Source organism: Choloepus didactylus, chromosome 1, assembly GCF_015220235.1.
Source record: "Choloepus didactylus isolate mChoDid1 chromosome 1, mChoDid1.pri, whole genome shotgun sequence".
Lineage (NCBI taxonomy): Eukaryota > Metazoa > Chordata > Mammalia > Pilosa > Megalonychidae > Choloepus > Choloepus didactylus.
Genome location: NC_051307.1, coordinates 7,650,104 through 7,670,427, shown reverse-complemented (window position 1 = coordinate 7,670,427; position 20,324 = coordinate 7,650,104). Strand labels below are relative to the sequence as shown.

The following is a 20,324-nucleotide window of genomic DNA, read 5'->3' as shown; positions in this document are numbered from 1 at the left end:
CACCGTATCTTACACACAGTAGGTGCTCAATCAGCCCTGGGGGGATGATCCCCCCAATGCCTTCCAGCTCCGAGTCCCTCCACTCTGAGACCCGTGCGTCTGTCTGCATTCCTGCTCCCTGTCCCCTCAATCACTTGTTTGATTGGAGCTGCCATATTCAAAGCAAGTGAGAGGCTCTCTGTTGACTTAGGGGCCTCCTAGGACCGCAGAGCATCAGTGCCTGAACCCCTGGTAAAGGACAGCGGACCCCCTTGATTCCATGTCCTCGGCGTAAGTTTGAACTACTCAGTGAGCTCTTCAAGGCCATGCTGAGCCCCTTGCCAGGCTCTTCCTTTACACATTGCACTGTTTCTAGAACCCACCAGGCCCTTCTAGAACCTTCCCTAAATGTCCCCAGGCAGGACTTTTCCTCTGTGCTCACACACAGTCTTGCTGTGTTGTGTCAGAGTCATTGTCCGGCTTGCCCTGGGGACTGTGAACCCCTCGAAGATTTGTCTTATTCCTCGTTAAATCCCCGGCTCCTGGGCTCCTGCCCACCCCAGAGGAGGCACTCAGAAGAGTACACTGATTAGACACCTCCTGTGAACAGCTTTCCCTGGCACAGTAAAGAGCAGATTTCTGGCATGTTCCAGAGGGCAGATTTCTAGCAAGTTCCACCAGCGTGGCTGGCACCAGAGTGACTTCTTTGCTGTTGAGTGGGCCACGGCCATGTCTTTTCTTTGGAAGTCTGGGTTTCAACCCTGGGGCTGGGGGCTCTTCTCTGGGTCCTAGTGGCAGCGGCTCCTCTGTATTTCTGCTATTTCTTTCTTCTGTAGAATTCTCTTTAGTTCTTACTGCTAATCCCTCATTACTCAAATTCTCTGTTATAGTTAATATAAATTCTTTGTATTAAACTTCCCTGTTCAAATGACTGTGTGGTTTCTCTCTCCAAATTGGATCTAGTCTGATCCAACAATTTTTGGCTGTTATGAGCAATGCGGCTATGCACATTTTTGACCCTGGATGTAAACGGTCACTTCTGTTGGGTATGTGCCCAGAAGTGGATGACTAGGTCTTGGGGTGTATTTTTAGCTCTAGAAGATACTGCCAAAGTAAATGCAGCTTTCCAAAGCCTTCCAGAATACACACACGCTGTCAGTGAAAGAGAGTTGCAATTGCTTCATAACCTTGGCAGCACTTGGCCTTATCAACCCTTTTAATTTTAGTCATTCTAGTGGGTGGTAGTGGTATTTCATTGAGGTTTTATTTGAATTTCCATAATGACTAATGATGTTGGGCACATTTCTTGTGTTTGGGCCATTTGGATATCTTCTTTTGTGAAATACCTGTTCACAACTCATTTTTTTAAAATTAAATTCAGTTTTATTGAGATATATTCACATACCATACAATCATCCATGGTGTACAATCAGCTGTTCACAGCACCATCAGATAGTTGTGCATTCATCATCCTAATCTATTTTTGAACATTTTCCTTACACCAGAAAGAATAAGAATAATTATAAAAAATAAAAGTAAAAAAGAAAGCCCAAATCACACCCCCCATCCCACCCTATTTTTCATTTAGTTTTTGTCCCCATTTTTCTACTCATCCATCCATACACTGGATAAAGGGAGTGCAATCCACAAGGTTTTCATAATCACACTGTCACCCCTGGTAAGCTACATTGTTATACAATCGTCTTCAAGAGTCAAGGCTACTGGGTTGGAATTGATAGTTTCAGGTATTTACTTCTAGCTCTTCCAATACATTAAAACCTAAAAAGTATTATCTATATAGTGCGTAAGAATGTCCACCAGAGTGAACTCTCGACTCCATTTGAAATCTCTCAGCCAATGAAGCTTTATTTCATTTCATTTCACTTCCCCCTTTTGGTCAAGAAGATGTTCTCCATCCCATGATGCCGGGTCCAGATTCATCCCTGGGAGTCATATCCTGCGTTCACAACTCATTTTTAATAATCAGGGGAGGGGGTGATGTTTGATTTTTTCCTTATTAATTTTTAAAAATTCTTGATATATCCTGGATAATCATCCTTTCTCAGACACACATATAGCAACTGTATTCTCCCAGTCTGTGTTCTGCCTGCTTATACTCTTGACGGAATCTTTTAAAGTTCTACTGAGCAATCTTTTCTTTTACGGTGTGCTTTATGTGTCCTGTTTAAAAAATTGCCTAGCTGAAGGTCAGAAAAATTTTCTTCTACAACTTAATTGTTGTACTTTTCACCTTTATAGATGTGACCCATCTGGATTTATTTTGTGTATGTGGCGTGAGGTAGGGGTCAGTTTCCCCCACCCCCGCATATGTATACCATATTGACTCAGCACCATGTATTAAAAATATCACCCCCCCCAATTTCTCATTTATCAGGGACCACTTATGTGGAGGTCTATTTCTAGGCTCTCTAGTCTGCTCCACTGATCTCTTTTTCTATCCCTGTGACAGTTTCAGAGATTGAAAATGGACACCAGCTTATGCAGAATCCTCTAGTAAAGGAAACTGTCAGACTTTGTTAAAAGATTTTTATACAAAAGCTGACATCCTCAGCTTTTGTATAAAACATCTATTTTTTCCAGACTGCCATCCAGCTTGGAGGAATCATCAGGGTTCACGTTTAATTGCCCAGCATAGTTATTCTGTGCCTCAAGCCCCTTGGCCCACCCTTTCCTCACTGAGAGCATGGGGCTTATTTTTGAGGGTCTTACCCCTGATGTCTTCTTCAGGTGGTGTCCTACACCTCTGCCTGCGCTGCCATCTCTTCCACCTGCTTCCAGAACAATCGCTTTGCCACATTAACAATGTAAGCCCCCCTAGAAGCATCGTTGACAGGCTGCTCGGAAGATGCAGGGGCTCTCCCCAGGAGCTGTGCTGTTCTCTCCACTTCAGACACTGATGCTTAGCCCTTCTCCAGTGAGCAAGGAGCTGAACAGAGTCTCAGCCCAGCATGGGTCTGGACTGTTTTGGAGAAGTTCACTTGTTGTTGCTCCTTCTTGAAGCCTTGGGAGGGCACCTGGGGCCGATCAGCATCTTCTCACTCGTGTCCACACTGCAGCCTCCCTGGGCAGGGGACTTTCTCCTCCACTTAATCAGGATCTTCACGGGATGGAAACTTTGCATCTGCATTTTTGATAAGCTTCCCAGGTGTCCTAGTTTGCTAATGCTGCAGAATGCAAAACACCAGAGATGGATAGGCTTTTATAAAATGGGGGTTTATTTCGCTACACAGTTACAGTCTTAAGGCCACAAAACGTCCAAGCAATCAGGTACCTTCACCGGAGGATGGCCAATGGCGTCCGGAAAACTTCTACTAGCTAGGAAGGCAGCTAGTGTCTGCTCCAAAGCTCCGGCCTCAAAATGGCTTTCTCCCAGGACGTTCCTCTCCAGCAAGCTTGCTCCTCTTCAAAACATCACTCCCAGCTGCACTCCCTCAGTTCCCTCTCTCTGAGTCAGCTCATTTATATGGCTCCACTGATCAAGGCCCACCCCAAATGGGTGGGGCCACGCCTCCATGGGAACATCTCATTGAAATCATCACCGACAGCTGGGTGGGGCACACTCCAAGCAAATCCAACCATCACCAAAACGTCTGCCCCACACAAGACCACAAAGATAATGGCATTTGGGGGACACAATACATTCAAACTGGCACACCAGGTGATTCTTATACCCACTGAAGTTTGAGTCACTTGGGCTGTTCAGGCAGTCCCCTTAGCCTGGAATCCCTACACCTCTGGTTGGTTCCACTTGCTACATCACACCCCCCCTTCAAGGAGCTACTCAAGAACCACATCCCTCCCACAGCGTACCCAGCTGACATGGCACACTGGGCGGTTCTCTCTCCAGTGACAGCTCTGGGCCCTGGGGACTTGCCCTTGGCCATGTGCTTCTGCCCTGGTGCCCTGTCTGCACTTGGCTGCTGGCCCGCCAAGTCCAGATCATTCTGTTCAGATTCAGGTTGTCCTCCTCTCCAGTCCCCTGGAGCTTCTTCTCCAGACTGTGCCTTGGGCTTTCCAGGTCGTTAGGACAGGTCTGCCAGGTCTCCCTCAGCCAGACCATCCCCGCCTCAAGCCCCCTGACTTTGTGTACAGTTACTTGCCCCACTTTAATCCAACATTCTCAGCATCTAACCTAGGCACAGCCCTCAGAGGTGTTAAGAGGGGCATGGTCGCACCCTTTGCCCACCCAGACACCCCCAGTCCAGAAGAGGTACACCACATGCATGTGTGTGAGGCTGGAGGAAGGTGATATCAGCAGACGAGCTGGTGGAGGAGGGGGAAGGAAGGGGTGCATGTGGGGCTCGTCTTCGTTTGTGAGTCATGCTCAACATTGATCGACTCCAGTTATGGGGCTCTGTACTCAAGTCTTGCTCATAGGTCAAAGAGCAGAGCCTTAAATGCAGAAGCTGCTCAATAAACTGCTGTCCCTAACTGGCTGGCTGGCTGCAGGTGTTGGGAAGGTGGGTTTTCCATAGCAGCGAGAGCGCCTCTTCATGTCCCCACACCAGGTGAGGCCTTGGTGCTGTGGCCTCAGGGTCTCCAGGTGGGCTTCTGGGGGGTGAGTGCAGGGTGGGCAAACAGCTCCTTTCCCTGAGGGGCGGTGTTCTTGCCCCAGTCCCCTGGCGGTCCCAGATGCCCTCCCCAGGTTGGATCCCTTGTCTCCTTAGCATATGTTCTAGATTCAATCCTAGTCTTGAGTGCACATAAATGGGGATTCGGAGGTGTAATTTCTGGAGGGTTTGCTTCTTGATATCTTTAGGCAGGAAGAGCATTCCAATTGCACATGAGAACAGATGGCCCCAGGGAGCTTTGTCCAGTCCCTGCGGCACTGGTTCTGTACCCCGGGATACCATATGGTGTCCAGCAAGAGGCCAAGGCTGTGGACCCTGCGCGCATCCATCCCTGGGGATCTAGAGCCATGGGAAGGATCCTGGGAAAAGGCATATTGAGAAGAATGAGAATGTAAAGTTTAGTATTGAAACAACACCCTGAAAAAGAGCAAAATTATCCAACATGGAAGACAAGCAGAGAAATATCTTTCCCTTGCATTTGGTTTTCATGCTTCTCTCTAAAATGTACTGTAGGGGAAAAAAACCAACCCTTCCCTCACCAAAATAAGCTACACATCTTAGGCAGACAAATAAATAGTCTCACAAAGGATGAAGGAAGTAGAATTTTCATTGCCCCTGGAGCACAGTTCAGATGAGTTCCCGCCTTCTCTTTCCCGCCCTGCAGCGATTTCTCTGAAGTCCAGGGGAGCTCCAGTGGCCAGGAGCTCTGCAGGAGGGCTGAGAAGAGAACGAGGCTACCTGAGAGGGCCTCCAGGAAAGCCAGCGTTATTTCATTGCTTTTCTGGAGAATATATTTGGAACACAGTTTTGAGATGGTGAAATTTTGAGTTTTACTCTTTTGCCACCAAAGTAACCTACGCTTTTTGCGTTTCTCCCCACCAGTTTCTTTTCTTGTTGGCACTTCTCTCACCCAAGATAATGTTTTTAAGACATTGCTGCTGAGTCAAGAATTGATGAATTTCTTCCCTGTGTTAAAATCTTTAAGCATCGGCTGCCTGCTGTGTTATACGGAGATCATCGATCAGAAGAAGGTCATTGATCAGGAAGAGGTCATTGATTGGGATGAGGAATTAGTCTGTCCAGCAGGTCCCCTCAGAAGTGCCACAGTGCTGTCCCTATCCCTAGCTGCAGAAAGAGTCTCAGATCCTTGTGTGTTTTTGCCACTGCTGACAGGTGAACCCTGTGGTGGATGGACTTTGTCTACCTTGATTGTCCCCATTTTACAGACGAGAAAAGTGAGGCTGGGGGTGGGGCTCCAAGCCCTCTTGAGGCCAGGCAGGTAGGTGGCCGATGGGCACTGGAGCTCAGCAGGCCATGAGACACCCCCTGCACCCCCTAGTGAGGGGTGAGTAATTTAAATGACACTGCTCTTTTGATTTTTCCTTTTAGTGATTCCTAAGTAAACAGAATCATCATCTTTGGCAAATGAAGCAAGCCCAGAAAGTGGTGGTGCCAAACGCGGTCCACTGACAACGCTTTGAAACCAAGTTCCTCTTCGCAGAAACATTGTGGCTTAGCTTTCAAACCAGAGGCTTGTCTTACCGAGCAAAAAGTGAGGTATTTGCTTTCTTAACGGTAGAGGGTTAGCACAGCCGATCTTGAATTGCTGAGAACAGGTGGGCAAAGGATGAAAGAATCAGACCAGTTTTTTTTTAAAAACCTGAGAAACTAAATAATGACAACTGCTAGCAGAGACAGAATTCCATAGTACTGACGTAAACCAGGAAACTTATCTTGCTTCATTCTGGGAGCAATAAAATGGTGAAGGGAAGAAATGGAGGTGGTGCACACCTTTCGATTTCGGATGGTTAACAGTCTTGCAGGTCCTCTACTGGACTCCATCGTGCAGCTGTAGAAGACTGGGACTAGCAGGACACAGAAAGATCTCGTGGGAGAGCTGGTCCCTTATCTTAACTTACAGATAAGGAATCTGAGGCCCTAGTAGTTTAAGGGCTGGCCAGTGGCAGCGCCAGGGCCAGTGTTGGTTCCCTGAGTTCCTTACCTTAGACTCTGGAGTAAAAGACACTAGAAATCTGGTGTCTTAGTCTCCTGGGGTGGCTGTAACAAAGGACCACACGCTGGGTGGCTTAATGCATCAGAAATTTTGCTCCCACAGTTCTCAAGACTGGAAGTCTAGATCAGGTGTCACCAGGGTTGGCTCCTTCTGGAGGGTCTCGATAGCATCCATCCTCTGCCTCTCCTGGCTTCTGGTGTTTGCCAGCAGCCCTCGGCGTCCCTTGGCTCGTAGACTTCCCTTGACTTTGGGCTCTGCCCTGATCTTCACACGGCCTTCTCCCCTGTGTGTGTCTGCATTTTTGTTTCCTCTTCTTTTAAGGGCACCAGGCACTGGATTTAGGGGCCACCCTACTCTAGTGTGGCCTCATCTTAACTGATTACATCAGCAAAGAGTCTACCTCCAAATAAGGTCACTGTCAGAGCTTCTGGGGGTGGGGGAGAGGCGCATAAATTTAGGGGGACACTCTTCAGCCCTGGGCATACCTTTTGCTTAACGCTTTAACCAAAGAATGCCACATCTTTGTGCCTGGAGATTCCAGAGTGTCTGAAACATGGTTCATGAAACAAGGGTTTCTCCCCCCATCCCAATCCTAGCCCCCCAAAGTAAAGCTAAAAAGTGTCCTCTTTCTTGGGGGTCTAACCCTTTGATTTTGTTTCTTTCAGATGGCTCAGTCGAGGATGAGATGTATGTATATTTTCCTTCTGGTTCTGGGGGCTCTTTGCCTGTATTTTAGCATGTACATTCTGACTCCTTTGAAAGAAGAGCCGTTTATTTTCAAGAAGGAAATTGGGAACTTCCTTCAGCTCCCAGAAATAGACTGCAGGCACAACCCGCCTTTCCTCGTCCTGCTGGTGACGTCGTCTCACAAGCAGGTGGTCGCTCGGATGGCTATCCGGATGACCTGGGGGAAGGAAAAGGTGGTGAAAGGCAGACGGATAAAGACGTTCTTTCTCCTGGGAACCACGCCCTCCGAGGACGACACGAGAGCGGTGGCTGAGGAGAGCCAGCAGTTCCACGACATCATCCAGAAGGACTTCGCAGACGTGTATTTCAACCTGACTCTGAAGACCTTGATGGGCCTCGAGTGGATCCACCACTTCTGCCCTCAGGCCTCCTTTGTGATGAAAACGGACTCGGACATGTTCATCAACGTCTACTATCTGACCGAACTGCTTCTCAAGAAAAACAGAACCACGCGGTTTTTCACTGGCTTCTTAAAAATGAATGAATTTCCCATTAGGAAAAAGTTCAATAAGTGGTTTGTCAGCAAATACGAGTACCCGTGGGACAAGTACCCGCCGTTCTGCTCGGGCACTGCCTATGTGTTCTCCAGTGACGTTGCCAGCCAGGTGTACAATGTTTCCGAGAGCGTCCCCTTCATTAAGTTAGAAGACGTCTTCGTGGGGCTCTGCCTTGAAAGGCTGAATATCAAACTGGAGGAGCTTCACTCCAAGCAGACGTTTTTCCCAGAAGGGTTACGGTTTTCCCCTTGTCGCTTTAAGAAAATCGTGGCCTGCCATTTTATCAAGCCTCCGGCACTGCTGACCTATTGGCAGGTTCTGGAGAATACTCTGGAAGAAGAGTGCCCGGCGGTTTGAACGTCCAACAACCCACAGTGACTATTTTCAAAAGATCTTTGGGCAGAACTGAGAATCCTTAGGGAGCAGGGGAGCGAGGAGGGAGAGGAAGAAGGAGTGCAAAGATGAGATCCTTCATGTTCCAAATCCAAACCACTGACCAGTCCCCACTGAATGCCCCAACCAATAAGAGAACCTGCTCTGCACACCTACAGCCTCCCATCTCAGTGGTCATATCAAGTGGGGGGCTTTCTGATCCCCATGTTTCTAAGGAGGAAACACTGGCCTAGTGAGGTGCAGTTACATGTCCCCAGGCTCACGCTGAACAAACGTGGGAGTAGGAATGAAAGTCAAGGGGTCTCCAAATCCAGGGGACAATCCCAGACGCCCCCCGCTGCTCCATGCTGCTTCCCTTGGGAGGTAATGCTGATGGCGAAGGCTCTGAGAGAGTTTCCATCAGCATCCTTCCATCCCATTCCAAGATGCCCTCCTCCTTAACTCCAGATCTTTGGGCCTCTGAGCACTCAGCCTGGGATGAACAAACTCGCCCCCGGCTGCCCTGACTCACCGCGATGGATCTGGCCGGGCACACAACGTGTCCCAAAGCCCATCCCAGAAGATCCACGGCAGCACCTGCAGCTCACCTCAGGGGAGACGCCCCACTCAGAAAGCACCGAGGACCCTGGGCATTCGTGCAGACTGCTCCATCACTCCGTGAACTTCCCCAGAGAGCAGAACGTCTCTTGGGGCCTGTCTATGGCACTCGGGTCTGTAACTCCAGTCTGCCTGCTTCAATGGATGGGGACCAGCTACAGCTCTCGGAGCACTTTAGGCTTCTAAATTCAAACCGAGGGGCTGTTGGCACATTCCACACAGGATTCTCAGAGCCTCCCTGGCATTCTGCTGGATTTAAGTCAAGGAGCTATCCAAGAGCTCTGGGGGCACAAAGTCCCAAACTGAGCCCTGGTTACGGGGTATCCTTGTGTCCACTTCCCAGCGTGACCCAAGCTCATCTTTGCTGAAGTTCTCAGATGGCCAACGCAAACTGCGCTTTGTGGCTTAGAGTTTACCCTTCAAGTTTCTGCCCTCTGGAGGTTTGTACGAGCCTCTTTTGTTGGGCTGTATGAAAACAAGGCACTTCTTGGCAAGGGTCATTGCCACTGAGCCACCATTACACTACATTCTCCTGATCAGAGTGCTGATTGATTTTGTTTTATTTTTACTTTCTTATTTTACCAGACATTACTAAGCACTTAAAGTGAAGGCCTCTCATGGTCGCGTAACTTTTGGACTAAGCTCCTACCTGAGCTCAGGCACAGATGCTTGCTGCAGAGTGGCTGTGACAATGTTCAATTGCACAGTGCGGCCTGGCGTTCCAAGTTGCATGCATTTCTTGGGTCTGAGTTGAGCTGCTTGTTTGCAGGTGTGTTTCCTCACCCTGGCTGCTTCGAGCGCTCTGGGTTATGTTCAGAAATTCAAGAACTGAGCTCATGGTTTTGAAACCCAGATTTTACAAGAGCCCCTTTGGATGGGCTGCCCCTGAGTCTGAAGATAAGGGTGTGTTTGAGGGTGAAGCGAGGCCAGGTCTGTGCTGAGCAGTCCACTTTGTCTGGCAGGTGAGGTGCGGCCAAGGCTGGGTAACCCCCCCTCTGTGTTTGTTGTTCCAGCCTGGGCCGTCCGTGTGCACCTGCAGACCTCGGCTGTGGGGACGCCTGGCTCCAGGGCTGGGCTCCATCCCCAGACTCCCTGTGTTCTTAAAAGGTTTTCTGCAAAACACATGCTTTTTTCACTCTGTTTATACAATGAAGAAGTTTTTTTCTTTAGGGAAAGATTATTTCACGACTACAGAAACTTGAAGGGAACTTACAGCTCATTCTGTCCACCCTCCCCGCTTTAATTAGGATGAAACTGGAGCTCAGAGAGGCCCAGAGACTTGCTCAAGATTTCACAGCTAGTTGCTGGTGGAATCCGTGTTCTAGCTCTGTTTCGGTTCCTTTCCATCATCTTGCCTATATCTGAGGGTGAGAAATGGTGTCCAAGCATGAATTTTGAGGCAAAGCAATGCTTTTCCAATAATGCCCAATTTTAGTTTCAAGATGGGACTGGAGAGGAGCCAGGCTGTTTGTCATTGCAGCAGTATTTTACCTCAAAGCCATCAAGGGAGAAGTGATTTTGAATGTGAACACTATTTCCAAGGTTCTAAGAATGAAGACTTCATATGTATCAGCTCATTTCAATGCTTGCAACAACAGTGTGAGGTGGTTCCTACCAATATCCCTGGTTTACGGATGAGGAAACTGAGGCAGCAAGTGAGCTGAACCACTAGCCCAGGTTACGTAGCTGGAAAGTAGCAGAAGTGGGCTTTGAACCCCAGATATTAGGCACCACCGTGTGTTTGTCATTCTATTTCCAGGGGCTGCCCAGGCTGTCAGCTGACCCTCTCAGTATTCCAGGGGGATGTGGTGCGTGCTCTGGCTGCATTTCTGGGCACTTCCTCCCATGCCACACGTGCGCACTAGCGTGACCCCCTGTGTTCTGCCTACAGCCATTAGGGATCCCAGAAAGCCAGATCCCCCACTTCTGAGCCGGATTCCCACCCCTTCTTGCCTCCTCAAGAGCACAGCATGTGACCATTCTCCTCTCTAGTGGGTCACTCCCATAAGCACACAAACAAGCTGTCATCCTCCCGTCTCAAAGGCAGACAAACAAACACCCACCTTCCCCTGCCCTCGCTTTCCCCTCCAGCTGCTGCCCCTTTCTCTGCTCCCTCTGCACTTCACCTCTGCAAGGTCAGTGCTATATATTTGCTGCCTTAAATTCCTCTCCTATTCTTTCTTAAATCCCTTCTAATCACACTTCTGCACCTTCCACTCCATTCAGAAGGTTCTTATCCAGGTCTCCAGTGACCCCATGTTGCTAGATCTCTGACCCCATCTTGCGTGGTCACTTGGCAGCATCTGGCCCAGTTGGCCTGGCCTGTGTCCCTGAGGAGTGCTTGCCCCTGGGCTTGCAGCATGTCGCAAGCTTTTGGTGTTGCTCTGGCTCTCTGGACACTCCTTTTCAGTCTCCTCTGCCAGCTTCTCATCACTCTAACCTTTCAGTTCTGGGGTGCCTGGGGCTCAGCCTCCAATCTCCTTTCCTCTTCAGCCATGCACGTTGCTCTGGTGAGCTTCTTCGGTCGCATGGCTTTAAATAGCACCTATTAGGTAGAGAACGCCCACATTCATCTCCAGCCCAGAACTCTCTCTTGATTTTCAGCCTTGTACATTCCACTGCCTACCTGACATGGCATAGTGAGCAAATCCAAAACTGAGCTCCCGATCCCCTCAGCCCCACCAAAATCCACCCCACTTGCAGTCTTCCCTAGTGCGGTTGATGTCGCCTTCAATCCTGCAGCTGAAGCCCTAAACCCTGGAGTCATCCCTGACTCCCCTTTCCCATCCCACTCTGCAGGAAAGATGTCGGCTCTACCTTCACCGGCACCGCACTGTGTACAGAATCCAGCCTCCCTCCCTCCTCCGCTGCGTCTGCCCTCGTCCAGGCCACATCCCCTCTCGCCTGCACTCCCGCAGCAGCCTCCTGCCTGGCCTCCCAGCCTCCATCCTTGCATCCCTGTAGTTGGTTCTAATATTGCATCCTGGGCGACCAGAGCATCTCACGTCTCTGCTTAAAGCCCTCCAGGGGCTTCTCCGTCTCAGAGTAAAGGCCACGTGCTCGCTACCGTTTTCTGACTCTTATTCCCCGACCTCGTCTCCTTGTCCGCTCTCATTCTGGTCGCCTTGCTGTTTCCTGAGCACCCCAGGCATGTTCCCAGCCCAGAGCCTCTGCACTGGCTGCTACTCCTGCTTGGGACGCTCTTTCCTCAGATGTTGGTACGGCTCCTTCTCTTTTCCTCTTCCAATTTACTAAATGTACTTGCTTCCTACTTCTCTTATAACACACTATTTTAGCCACATACCACCATGCAAAAAGATAGGACAGAAAAGCCCAAATCAACAAAGGCTTGTTCAGGCCTCCCCTCCTTGAGCTCCAGAGTAATAAAGTCAGCAGCCCAACTGTCATCTCCCCCGGGATGCCCCAAAGGTGCACAAAATGCAGCCTATCTAAAACCAAACTCAAGACCCTCCTCCTGCAGACGTGTTTTACCCCTGTGTTCTCAGTCTCAGGAAATGTCACTATCCATCCATCCATTTAATTCCACAGGCCAGAAGTCCTTGCTACTTCCGGCTCCCTTGCATTGCCCCTGCCTGAATCTTGTTGTTGCCAAGACCTATGGATTTGGCCTCTTCTCTCCATCTCCACCATTGCAGCCTCAGCCCCAGCTGCCATCTTGGTTCAACTGGACTCACGCCATATCCTCCTAAGTGGTCTCGGGTCCAGTAGGGTCTCCTTCCGGTCTGTTCTCCATGTCATATCCAGAGTGATTTTTAAAAAAGCAAACCTGGCTAAGAAACTCAGAGACCCAGGGAGGCTGAGTGACTTGGCCCGGGCACCCTGTCGTTGTGGGAGCGCACAGCATCTCCACTGGGTCTCCTGCCCAGGGCTCTGCTTGCTGCTCCCTGGATGGACGAGTGTGGACGCGCTCTCCCTATGGGCAGCAGGAGAGTGCAGCATGGCCGAGAGCAGCAGTTAGACGCAGCTTCCCATGTCAGTGCCTCTTTAACAAGCTTCCCGGTGACCTTGGGACATGCAGTTGACGCTGGTCACCTGTACGTGAGTTATGTGAGGTCCAGGAGGGCTGGCTCAAGATGCTGACCCCGCTGAGCTCCCAGCCCTCCAGTTATCCCAGATGCTGGCACTAAGCTCCGAGATGGAATATTAAAACAGTTAATTAATTTCCATGTGAGCTTTCTGAAGCCTTCAAGTGTGGTTATTTTTGTGTCCAAAAAAAAAGGATTACCCAGATGTTTACTTTGGTTTTAAAAATAAAGTATTCATTTATTAAAATTCTTCCTTAAGCTTTTAACTTCAGCTGACAAATCCGAATATTCTATTTATAGATTCCAGCAAATTTCAGCAGTCATTCTAAAGGGAACTTTTATTAAAATGTACAATCCCATTTACATAGTTAATTATGCTTCTTCAGTGTGCATTTATAAATTTAGTACATTCAACTTTTTAAGGAAGGTACTTCAGCTGTCTGACAAACATCTTTCTGGAGGACTTAAATAATTCTTATGAACCTAATGAAATAAAGATACAAATATTGCAAACGTTAATTTACTTAGCTATTCCACAATTGTGCATTAGTAAGGCTTCATCTTAAAAATTTTAAGTCTAAATCAGTGACTCAGCTTACATTTTTTTCAAATGGAATCTTGAGGTTGACCTCTTATTTTGTTGGGCCAAGTTACAAGTGCATAAAATATCAAATATACACATTTCTTAACTCTTTAATTTTTAAACATTTTTTATTTTGAAATAATTTCAAACTTATAGGGTGGTTGCAAAAATGGTACACATCAAATACAGAGAACACCAACATCCTCCCATCTCCCCAGATACTTAGATCCACCAATTTTAACATTTTACCACCTTTGCCATACCATTCTTCCATCTATCTATCTATCTATCTATCTATCTATCTATCTATCATCTATCGTCTCTCTATCATCTATTTTCCAGACATTTGAGAGCAGGGTGCACACATCATATTACTTGAACACATAATACTTTATGTACATTTCCTACAAATAAAGATATTCACTTTTGTAATCACCTTAAGGACAGTTATCAGCTTCAAGAAACATTGTCACTATAAAGCTTATATTCTATATGCCAAGTTTTTCATATGCCCCAATAATGTCCTTTTGAGCCTCTTCTCCATTTTTAGATCCCATTCAGTATCATGTATTGCATTTAATTGCCATTTTCTCTTTGGTTTCTCTTTCTTTGTTTTTTAATTGTGAAAACATATATGCAACATAAATCTTCCCATCTCAGGCCCTTCCAAGCATACCGTTCAGTGAGGCTTGTGCTCTGGGGTCAGACAATCTAGGTTTGATTTTTACCCACCTTGTCCATTCCCATGAGAGGCAAGTTGCTTATCTTCTCTTTACCTCAGTTTTCCCATCAGAAAAATGGGACTATATTAGTTTCTACCTCATAGGGATACTGGGCAGATTAATAACTGGGAGACAATGCATGTACAGTGCTTAACATCCTAAAATGGCCACTCAGTAAGTGGAGTGACCCTGGGTCTTAGTCAATGTTTGGCTGTGAAATTTGTAAGAAATGCAATGGTGTGTGAATTAGGAAATCCTTCAGGATGAGGCTTTAAGGCTTTGTTTAAGCTCCTGTACTTTTCCTTCCTTTGTGTCATCTTTCTTGGAGAAGTTCTCGCTGCCATGTCATTCTTCAAAATCACACAGCACAGTGTTCTCTGCTTGGTTAGTTCAGAATGTGCAAAAATCCGATCATGGTAAACAAATTTTGGAGCTGGAAGGTGCCTCAGAGATGAGCTGAAGTGTAGCACTTTGGTTTTATAAATAAGAAAACTGAGGCCCAGGAAACTTGGGTGACCTTGCTAAGCCATTCATTTAGTGTCATATCCAGGATTTGAAATCTCCTGCCAGTTATATCCGTCCTTTGATTTGGTCATCAATTGGGAAAAAGAAGCCCAGTGATCTTTTTGAGGGCCAAACTCAGGTTCATGTCTGTGGATTTTGCAAACAGAGCTTTAGTTCAGTAAATGCACAATATTGAGAAGGTTATCGGGGCATCTCTTCTTCTGACAACTGAAGGAAGAAACATTTGTTCTGTGCCTTCTGTGTGGGCGGGCATCATAAACCATTTCGACACCTGCTCAGTGAATCATCTCAGCCGTCCTTCGAGGTTTTGAGCTGAGGAAACTGAGGCTTGGACTGAGTCAGAGACGTGTATGGTTAACTGCACCGAGGGGTGCTCAGACTTGACAGTAACTCAGCCCCTTGGCTTTGAAATGCTGCCTCTTGCCAGGGCATGACTGCTGGGCACCCTTAGTTTCCCAGGGTCCCTGTGACAAATAGCACACACTGATTGGCTTAAAGAACAAGAAAATATGTTTCACGGTTTTGGAGGCTGAAGTCCACCATCAAGGTGTTGACCAGGTCGTGCTTTCTCTGAAGACTGTAGGTTCTGTGGTGGCCTGTCTGCCATCCCTAACTCAGTCCCAGTCCCTGTCTTGTCACACGGCCGTCTGTCTCCGTCTGTCTCCTCCTCCTGATCTGTCCACACTTCCTCCACTCATAAGCACTCCAGTCATTTGGGATTAAAGCCCAACCCTGATTCAGTTTGGCCTCCCCTGAACTAATCACATCTTCAGAGACTATGGTAACAAACGGGTCCACACCCGCAGGACGGGGGAGCAGGATTGAAAGTGTCCCGGCCACGGTGCCGTCCGTGACACCTCCCAGCGTGCCTGATGCTGAGCACACATTCTGAATCTTCCGTAAGGGGCTCAGGGCTCGTCTCACCAAGGGGTTGTCATTGTGTCTCTTTTCCTGGCTGTCCCCGCCACCTTCTGAGTGGGGACTTGCCTTGTGCTTGCGTCTGCCCCTCCCCTGTCCTGTTGGCCTCTGGGAACGGATCCTTTGTCGTCTGTGGTGTTCCCAAGGGCCTCCTGTGTAGCTGGGTCCCCGCATGTCCTGTTCCTTCCACCAGCCCTGCCTCGAGGTCACTCAAGTCTCCATCTGACAGCTGGAACAGATGTGTGGCTTCAGCACATAAACGCCCTGCCCAGCCCTCTTTCCTTCTCTCTCTACCAAAAGCCCTCACAAAATAAGCTCTCAGAAGAGCATGGCTGAAAGCTCCAGACACCGGCTTCTGTCAGCGTGAGTGTGATGGATCTGAGGCCCCAAACAGAAGCAGCACCCTCAGCGGCAGCTGGTTTCTCAGTGACGTTCACCCACCAAGAGCCGGTGAAGGGCCACAAAAAGGAACGGGTCCTTCGGTCAGTCGCTGCTGAGCTGGGGGGTGGGGTTGAGAGGCCTCCCTTACTCTCACCTTTGCACAATCATTGCACACGTACTACACAAGTATGTGTTGCATGCCATGTGGTATGGTGGAGACACCACAGACATGGGATTCCGGAATGTTCCACAGTATCTTTGCTCGGAAGTTTTCCTGAGCAAAAATGTTCAGGCAGAATATTTAGAAAAAGTGAAATAAAGTGAAAGGGATCGAACAGCCTGTTAAATGATGTTTAGTATCGATGCATATTTTTTAACAAGGAAGAAGGGCAATGATATTTAGAGTCATCTGCACCTCTTAGCCCTGAAGCACAGGGGGAAGGAAGAAAGGGCAGGCCCTGGGGTTCTCACAGCCTGTTTGTGCTGAGGTCCTAGGGCTCTGTATTTAGTCAGATCGACCATCCTGGCTGCTAGGCATCCTCATTTAAAAAGCAGATCAGAGGCTGTCTATTTACGTCTTCACCGTTTCACCCGTTTGGAAGCATTTTCTTTAGCATAACTTTTTTTTTCTTTGAAGAATGAGATTTCAGCATCTGTCCTATCAGGCCTGAGCTGTTGGCAGTTTCCGTGGCTGCACCTCTCCCGGTGGCTAGTAAACTTCCCTTAGGTTTCCTCCTCTCTGTCCAGGTCGCTGGCCTGGTACCTGGTGGAGAGAAGATGCTTGAGGGTATGTGAGAGGGGAGTCCACACAGGACAGATTCAGGCCACCCGGGGGCTGTACCGATTGGAATGGACTGGCTGGCTGGAGGAAGGGGAGGGGGCTGCGAGACCCCTCCCCACACCTGAGGCCTCTCAGTACAAGATTGTGGCCACTTAGGTTTATTTGTGAAATCTGGACCGTGAAGATGAGGAAATTTTATCTTGGAATGACGCGAACTTGAAATAAGCTCTCAGTGATGCTTCCGAGCATGAAATTCATGTTTGCTCTCCATGGGTGGCATGCACGAAGGCTGGCGCTCCATTCCTGGTTTTGGAGTTTCTCTCCCCTTTCCTGACCTCGAAGCTCTGCTCTAGGGCCACCTGCTCACCGATCAGCCTGAAGCTGAGAGGTGAGGCTGTGCACCCCGGGGTGGGCAAAAAGCCACGGAAAACTGGGCGAGATGAGGAGGCTGGAATGTGTCCCAGTGCCTCCTGATCAGAATATTAACAAACAGAAAATCGGTTTTTAATTAATTTTTAAAAAATGAATTCCCTACTCATCAGACATAATAGTCACTTTTGAATACAAGCAGAAAAATTAATTCCACAGCCGAATATGCTTCTCGTGTGTGTCACGCTGTTTCCATGATCTGTTCTGTTACCTCCATTGCTGTTTTGGAAATCAGTGCTTGGTTCACACAGAGTTTAGATGTCCACTGTGGCGTGTATCCAGCCCCTGGGGACCCCTGGGGGCTGTGGCTTGGCCCCCAGCCATGCAGCCACTTCTGGAAGTCAACCCAAAGTCAGAGGGCTCACAGGTCTGGTTTTTTAGTTTCCAAACAAAGAACTAAACCAAAGAAGCAGCAATGCACTTAGTTAAATTCTCGTTTGGAAAATATCAGGTGGTGGAGAAATGACTTGTTTTATATATACCTGGTCAGGTAAGACATTAAAAAAAAAAAAAATTCCAGCATGACAGAAATTGCCTAACACAGACTGAGGAGACTTTGTGGTCAAATTTTGTTTTTCCAGGAAGAAGAGAAATTCAAGTAAATTTATATGTCGCTTGATTTTTGAAAATGTGGTTTCTCTGTATTTTAAGATGATCGACTAGATTCTAATCTCTTTGTATGTTGGGATCGGGTATACCTTTTATTTATGACTTGTTAATATGGTAATTTAACTTTAATAAAAATTAAATTATTAAAAGAGTACAACGCATAGTGTGATTAGCTCTAAATTGTAGATAGATGAGATGAAATTGTACTTTTTCTGAAAAGCTGGCAATGTAAGGTCTCAACTGGACAATCTTTTTTCATGTTGATTTTTCTATATTGAAATATATTTTATTTTGTGCTTGGAAAATATTTTCGACATTTCATTTTGGTTTTGTATGTTTAGAAAAGTATAGTGAACAAACTTGATATGTTTATATTTGGAAAAGATGTGCATTTGTTTCCCTTGGATTTTAAAAGAAAAGTAATAGACTATGATGGTTTGGAGGGTTTCTGGGGCACCATGTCTGCCTGAGTGGTGAGGCACAAGTTGTCCTGTTGAGAATTATGAGTCCAAGACATTATGGGAAGGCATCCTTGGAATTTTTTTCTCTCAGGTATATTTTGACTAAAAGCTATTATTTAATTTTAAGAAATCAAATGTTGTCACTTGAAAAGAGGTACTTTTATAAAGTCTCCAATGGTAATTTACCTGTGGGTATCGATTACATTCTCAATCTTTCGAAGTGTCATTTACACGGAAATAAAGTGGTTGAAACAGATGTGTTTTTCTTTGACATTAACATGTATTTGTCACAACTTGTGACTTGTGGCTCTGTAGAGACCTGACAGCACTGTCCAACCAGTCTCCTTGCCAGCTGCACTCCCTGCCCATCTCAGAAACGAAATAGAAGGTGGGGGCAGGCGGCAAGGCGGAGAGGGTAGGGCTGTGTGCATGTGTGAGAAGTGGGATGCCTTGGGGTGGGCAGCAAAGGGAGGACAAATGATTGGTTCTCATCCTCCCTTCAGCGACCTGGAAGGCTGCCTTTGCCCCACCTGCTGGTCCTGCCTCGCCTCCCCTCCTCGCAGCCTCTGCTCCAGCCATCGTCTCTCTCTTCCCTGCTAGACCACTCCCTTGTTACACAAACCCACTTGCACTTACGGTTCCAAGACTACTTCCTAGACCTTCCCTCTTTTCCAGTACTGCCCTCTTCTCTGCTTTTCCTTAATACTGAAACTCCCCTGAAGAGCAGCCTTCACTGCTGCCACCCATCCTCAGCTTCTGTTTTCCCCTTGCCCCACCCCTCACCTGCGTACATCCTCAGCGTTTATCTTGTGGAGCCCACAGCAGGACCTGAGCCCGCTGAGCCACCCTCCTCCCTCTAGCTCTCCTCCCGGCTCCAGGACACCACACCCTGCTGTTTTCCTCCTACCTCTGGGATGATCGTCTGTGGTCGTGGCTTCCGCCCCCTCTTCACGACCTCCATATTTTGGAATGTCCCAGGGCAGAGACCTCAGACCTTGACTCTTCTGCACTTGCTTTAATCACAGTACTGGTTTCCGTGCTTTTCAATTCCATCTCTGTGTTGACGGCCTGTCTCAGGTTGCCAGGCTGCCAAGACAAATGCCACACAGTGGGTTGGCTTAATGGGAATTCATTGGCTTACGTTTTCAGAGGCGAGAAGGCTTTTTTCCTCCTGTTTTCCTTAGGTTCCTTGGCTTGTGTCTCTGCCTCGTGTCACATGGAGAAGTCCTTTCCTTTCTCTTCTGCTGACTTCCGGCTTCCGGCTCCTCCCTGTGGCTTTCTCTCTCTTGCTATGTCTGAATTTCTTCTGCATGTAAGGGACTGCAGTAATCTGAGTTAAGATCCAGTCTCACTCATTTGGGCCACACCTTAACTTAAAAATTACATCTTCAAAAGACCCTATTTACAGTGGCTTCACACCCACAGGAATGCAGATTCAGATGAAGAACATGTATAATTAGGGTACAAAACTCAATCTATCATAGCCCTCATTTATGTGTGGCCAGCTCTGACCTTTACTTGCAACTCCAACCTCAAATATCCAAATCGCCGTTCAGCATCTCCATTTTGATGCATAATGGGCAGGGGACAATTATATGTGCAAAACACAACTGGGTTTCTGTCTTCAAGCCTGTCCCTCTCCCATCTGAACAAATGACACCTCTGATCTTTCTGTAGGTAAGGCCCTGAGCTTAGGGGTTCTCCTTGACTCCCTGAGGTTTCTCCTTTGGGAATACCCTGGATCGCACCATTTCTCAGCAGCTCCACCACTCGCTCACGGTTTAGGGTGCCGTCATCCTCACTTGCACATTACAGGGACTTGAAAACCAGTCTCCCTGCAGGCTCACGGGCTCACTGGCTCATACTGTTTAATCTGCAGAGTGGTCTTTTAAAAACATGAATCAGATCATGGAATTTGGCCATGCAACTCCTTCCGGAAGCTTCCGGCATCCTCAGTGTAACCCACACTGCCCCAGCATGGCCCACAAGGTCATGCTGGCCCCAGCCCCTGCAAAGCCTCCAACCTCGTCTGCACCAGGTTCCTGCCTCT

At 47.8% G+C, this 20,324-nt stretch overlaps 1 protein-coding gene and 1 long non-coding RNA gene across 6 annotated transcripts in view; one reads left to right on the top strand and one right to left on the bottom strand.

Annotated features, from left to right (window-relative positions):
* LOC119530517 overlaps window positions 1-19,339 on the bottom strand; it is a 48,640-nt gene extending 29,301 nt beyond the window's left edge. The window contains exon 1 of the long non-coding RNA XR_005216056.1: window positions 19,182-19,339. This is a non-coding gene — a long non-coding RNA (uncharacterized LOC119530517). The remainder of the gene's footprint in view (window positions 1-19,181) is intronic.
* The window catches only part of B3GALT5 (beta-1,3-galactosyltransferase 5), a 100,383-nt gene that overhangs the window by 55,394 nt on the left and 24,665 nt on the right, over window positions 1-20,324 (top strand). For 2 of the 5 annotated variants that reach the window (XM_037831484.1, XM_037831482.1), the window contains 2 exons: window positions 5,961-6,128; window positions 7,251-18,530. The exons of 1 other annotated variant lie outside the window; for it this stretch is intronic. In XM_037831484.1, the coding sequence (XP_037687412.1) occupies window positions 7,251-8,186 (936 nt within the window). In that variant the 5' untranslated portion in view covers window positions 5,961-6,128 and the 3' untranslated portion in view covers window positions 8,187-18,530. Of the gene's footprint in view, window positions 1-2,727; window positions 3,146-3,658; window positions 4,698-5,960; window positions 6,129-7,250; window positions 18,531-20,324 lie in introns of those variants that run through there. 2 more of the 5 variants (XR_005216055.1, XM_037831485.1) reach the window with 2 other exon arrangements.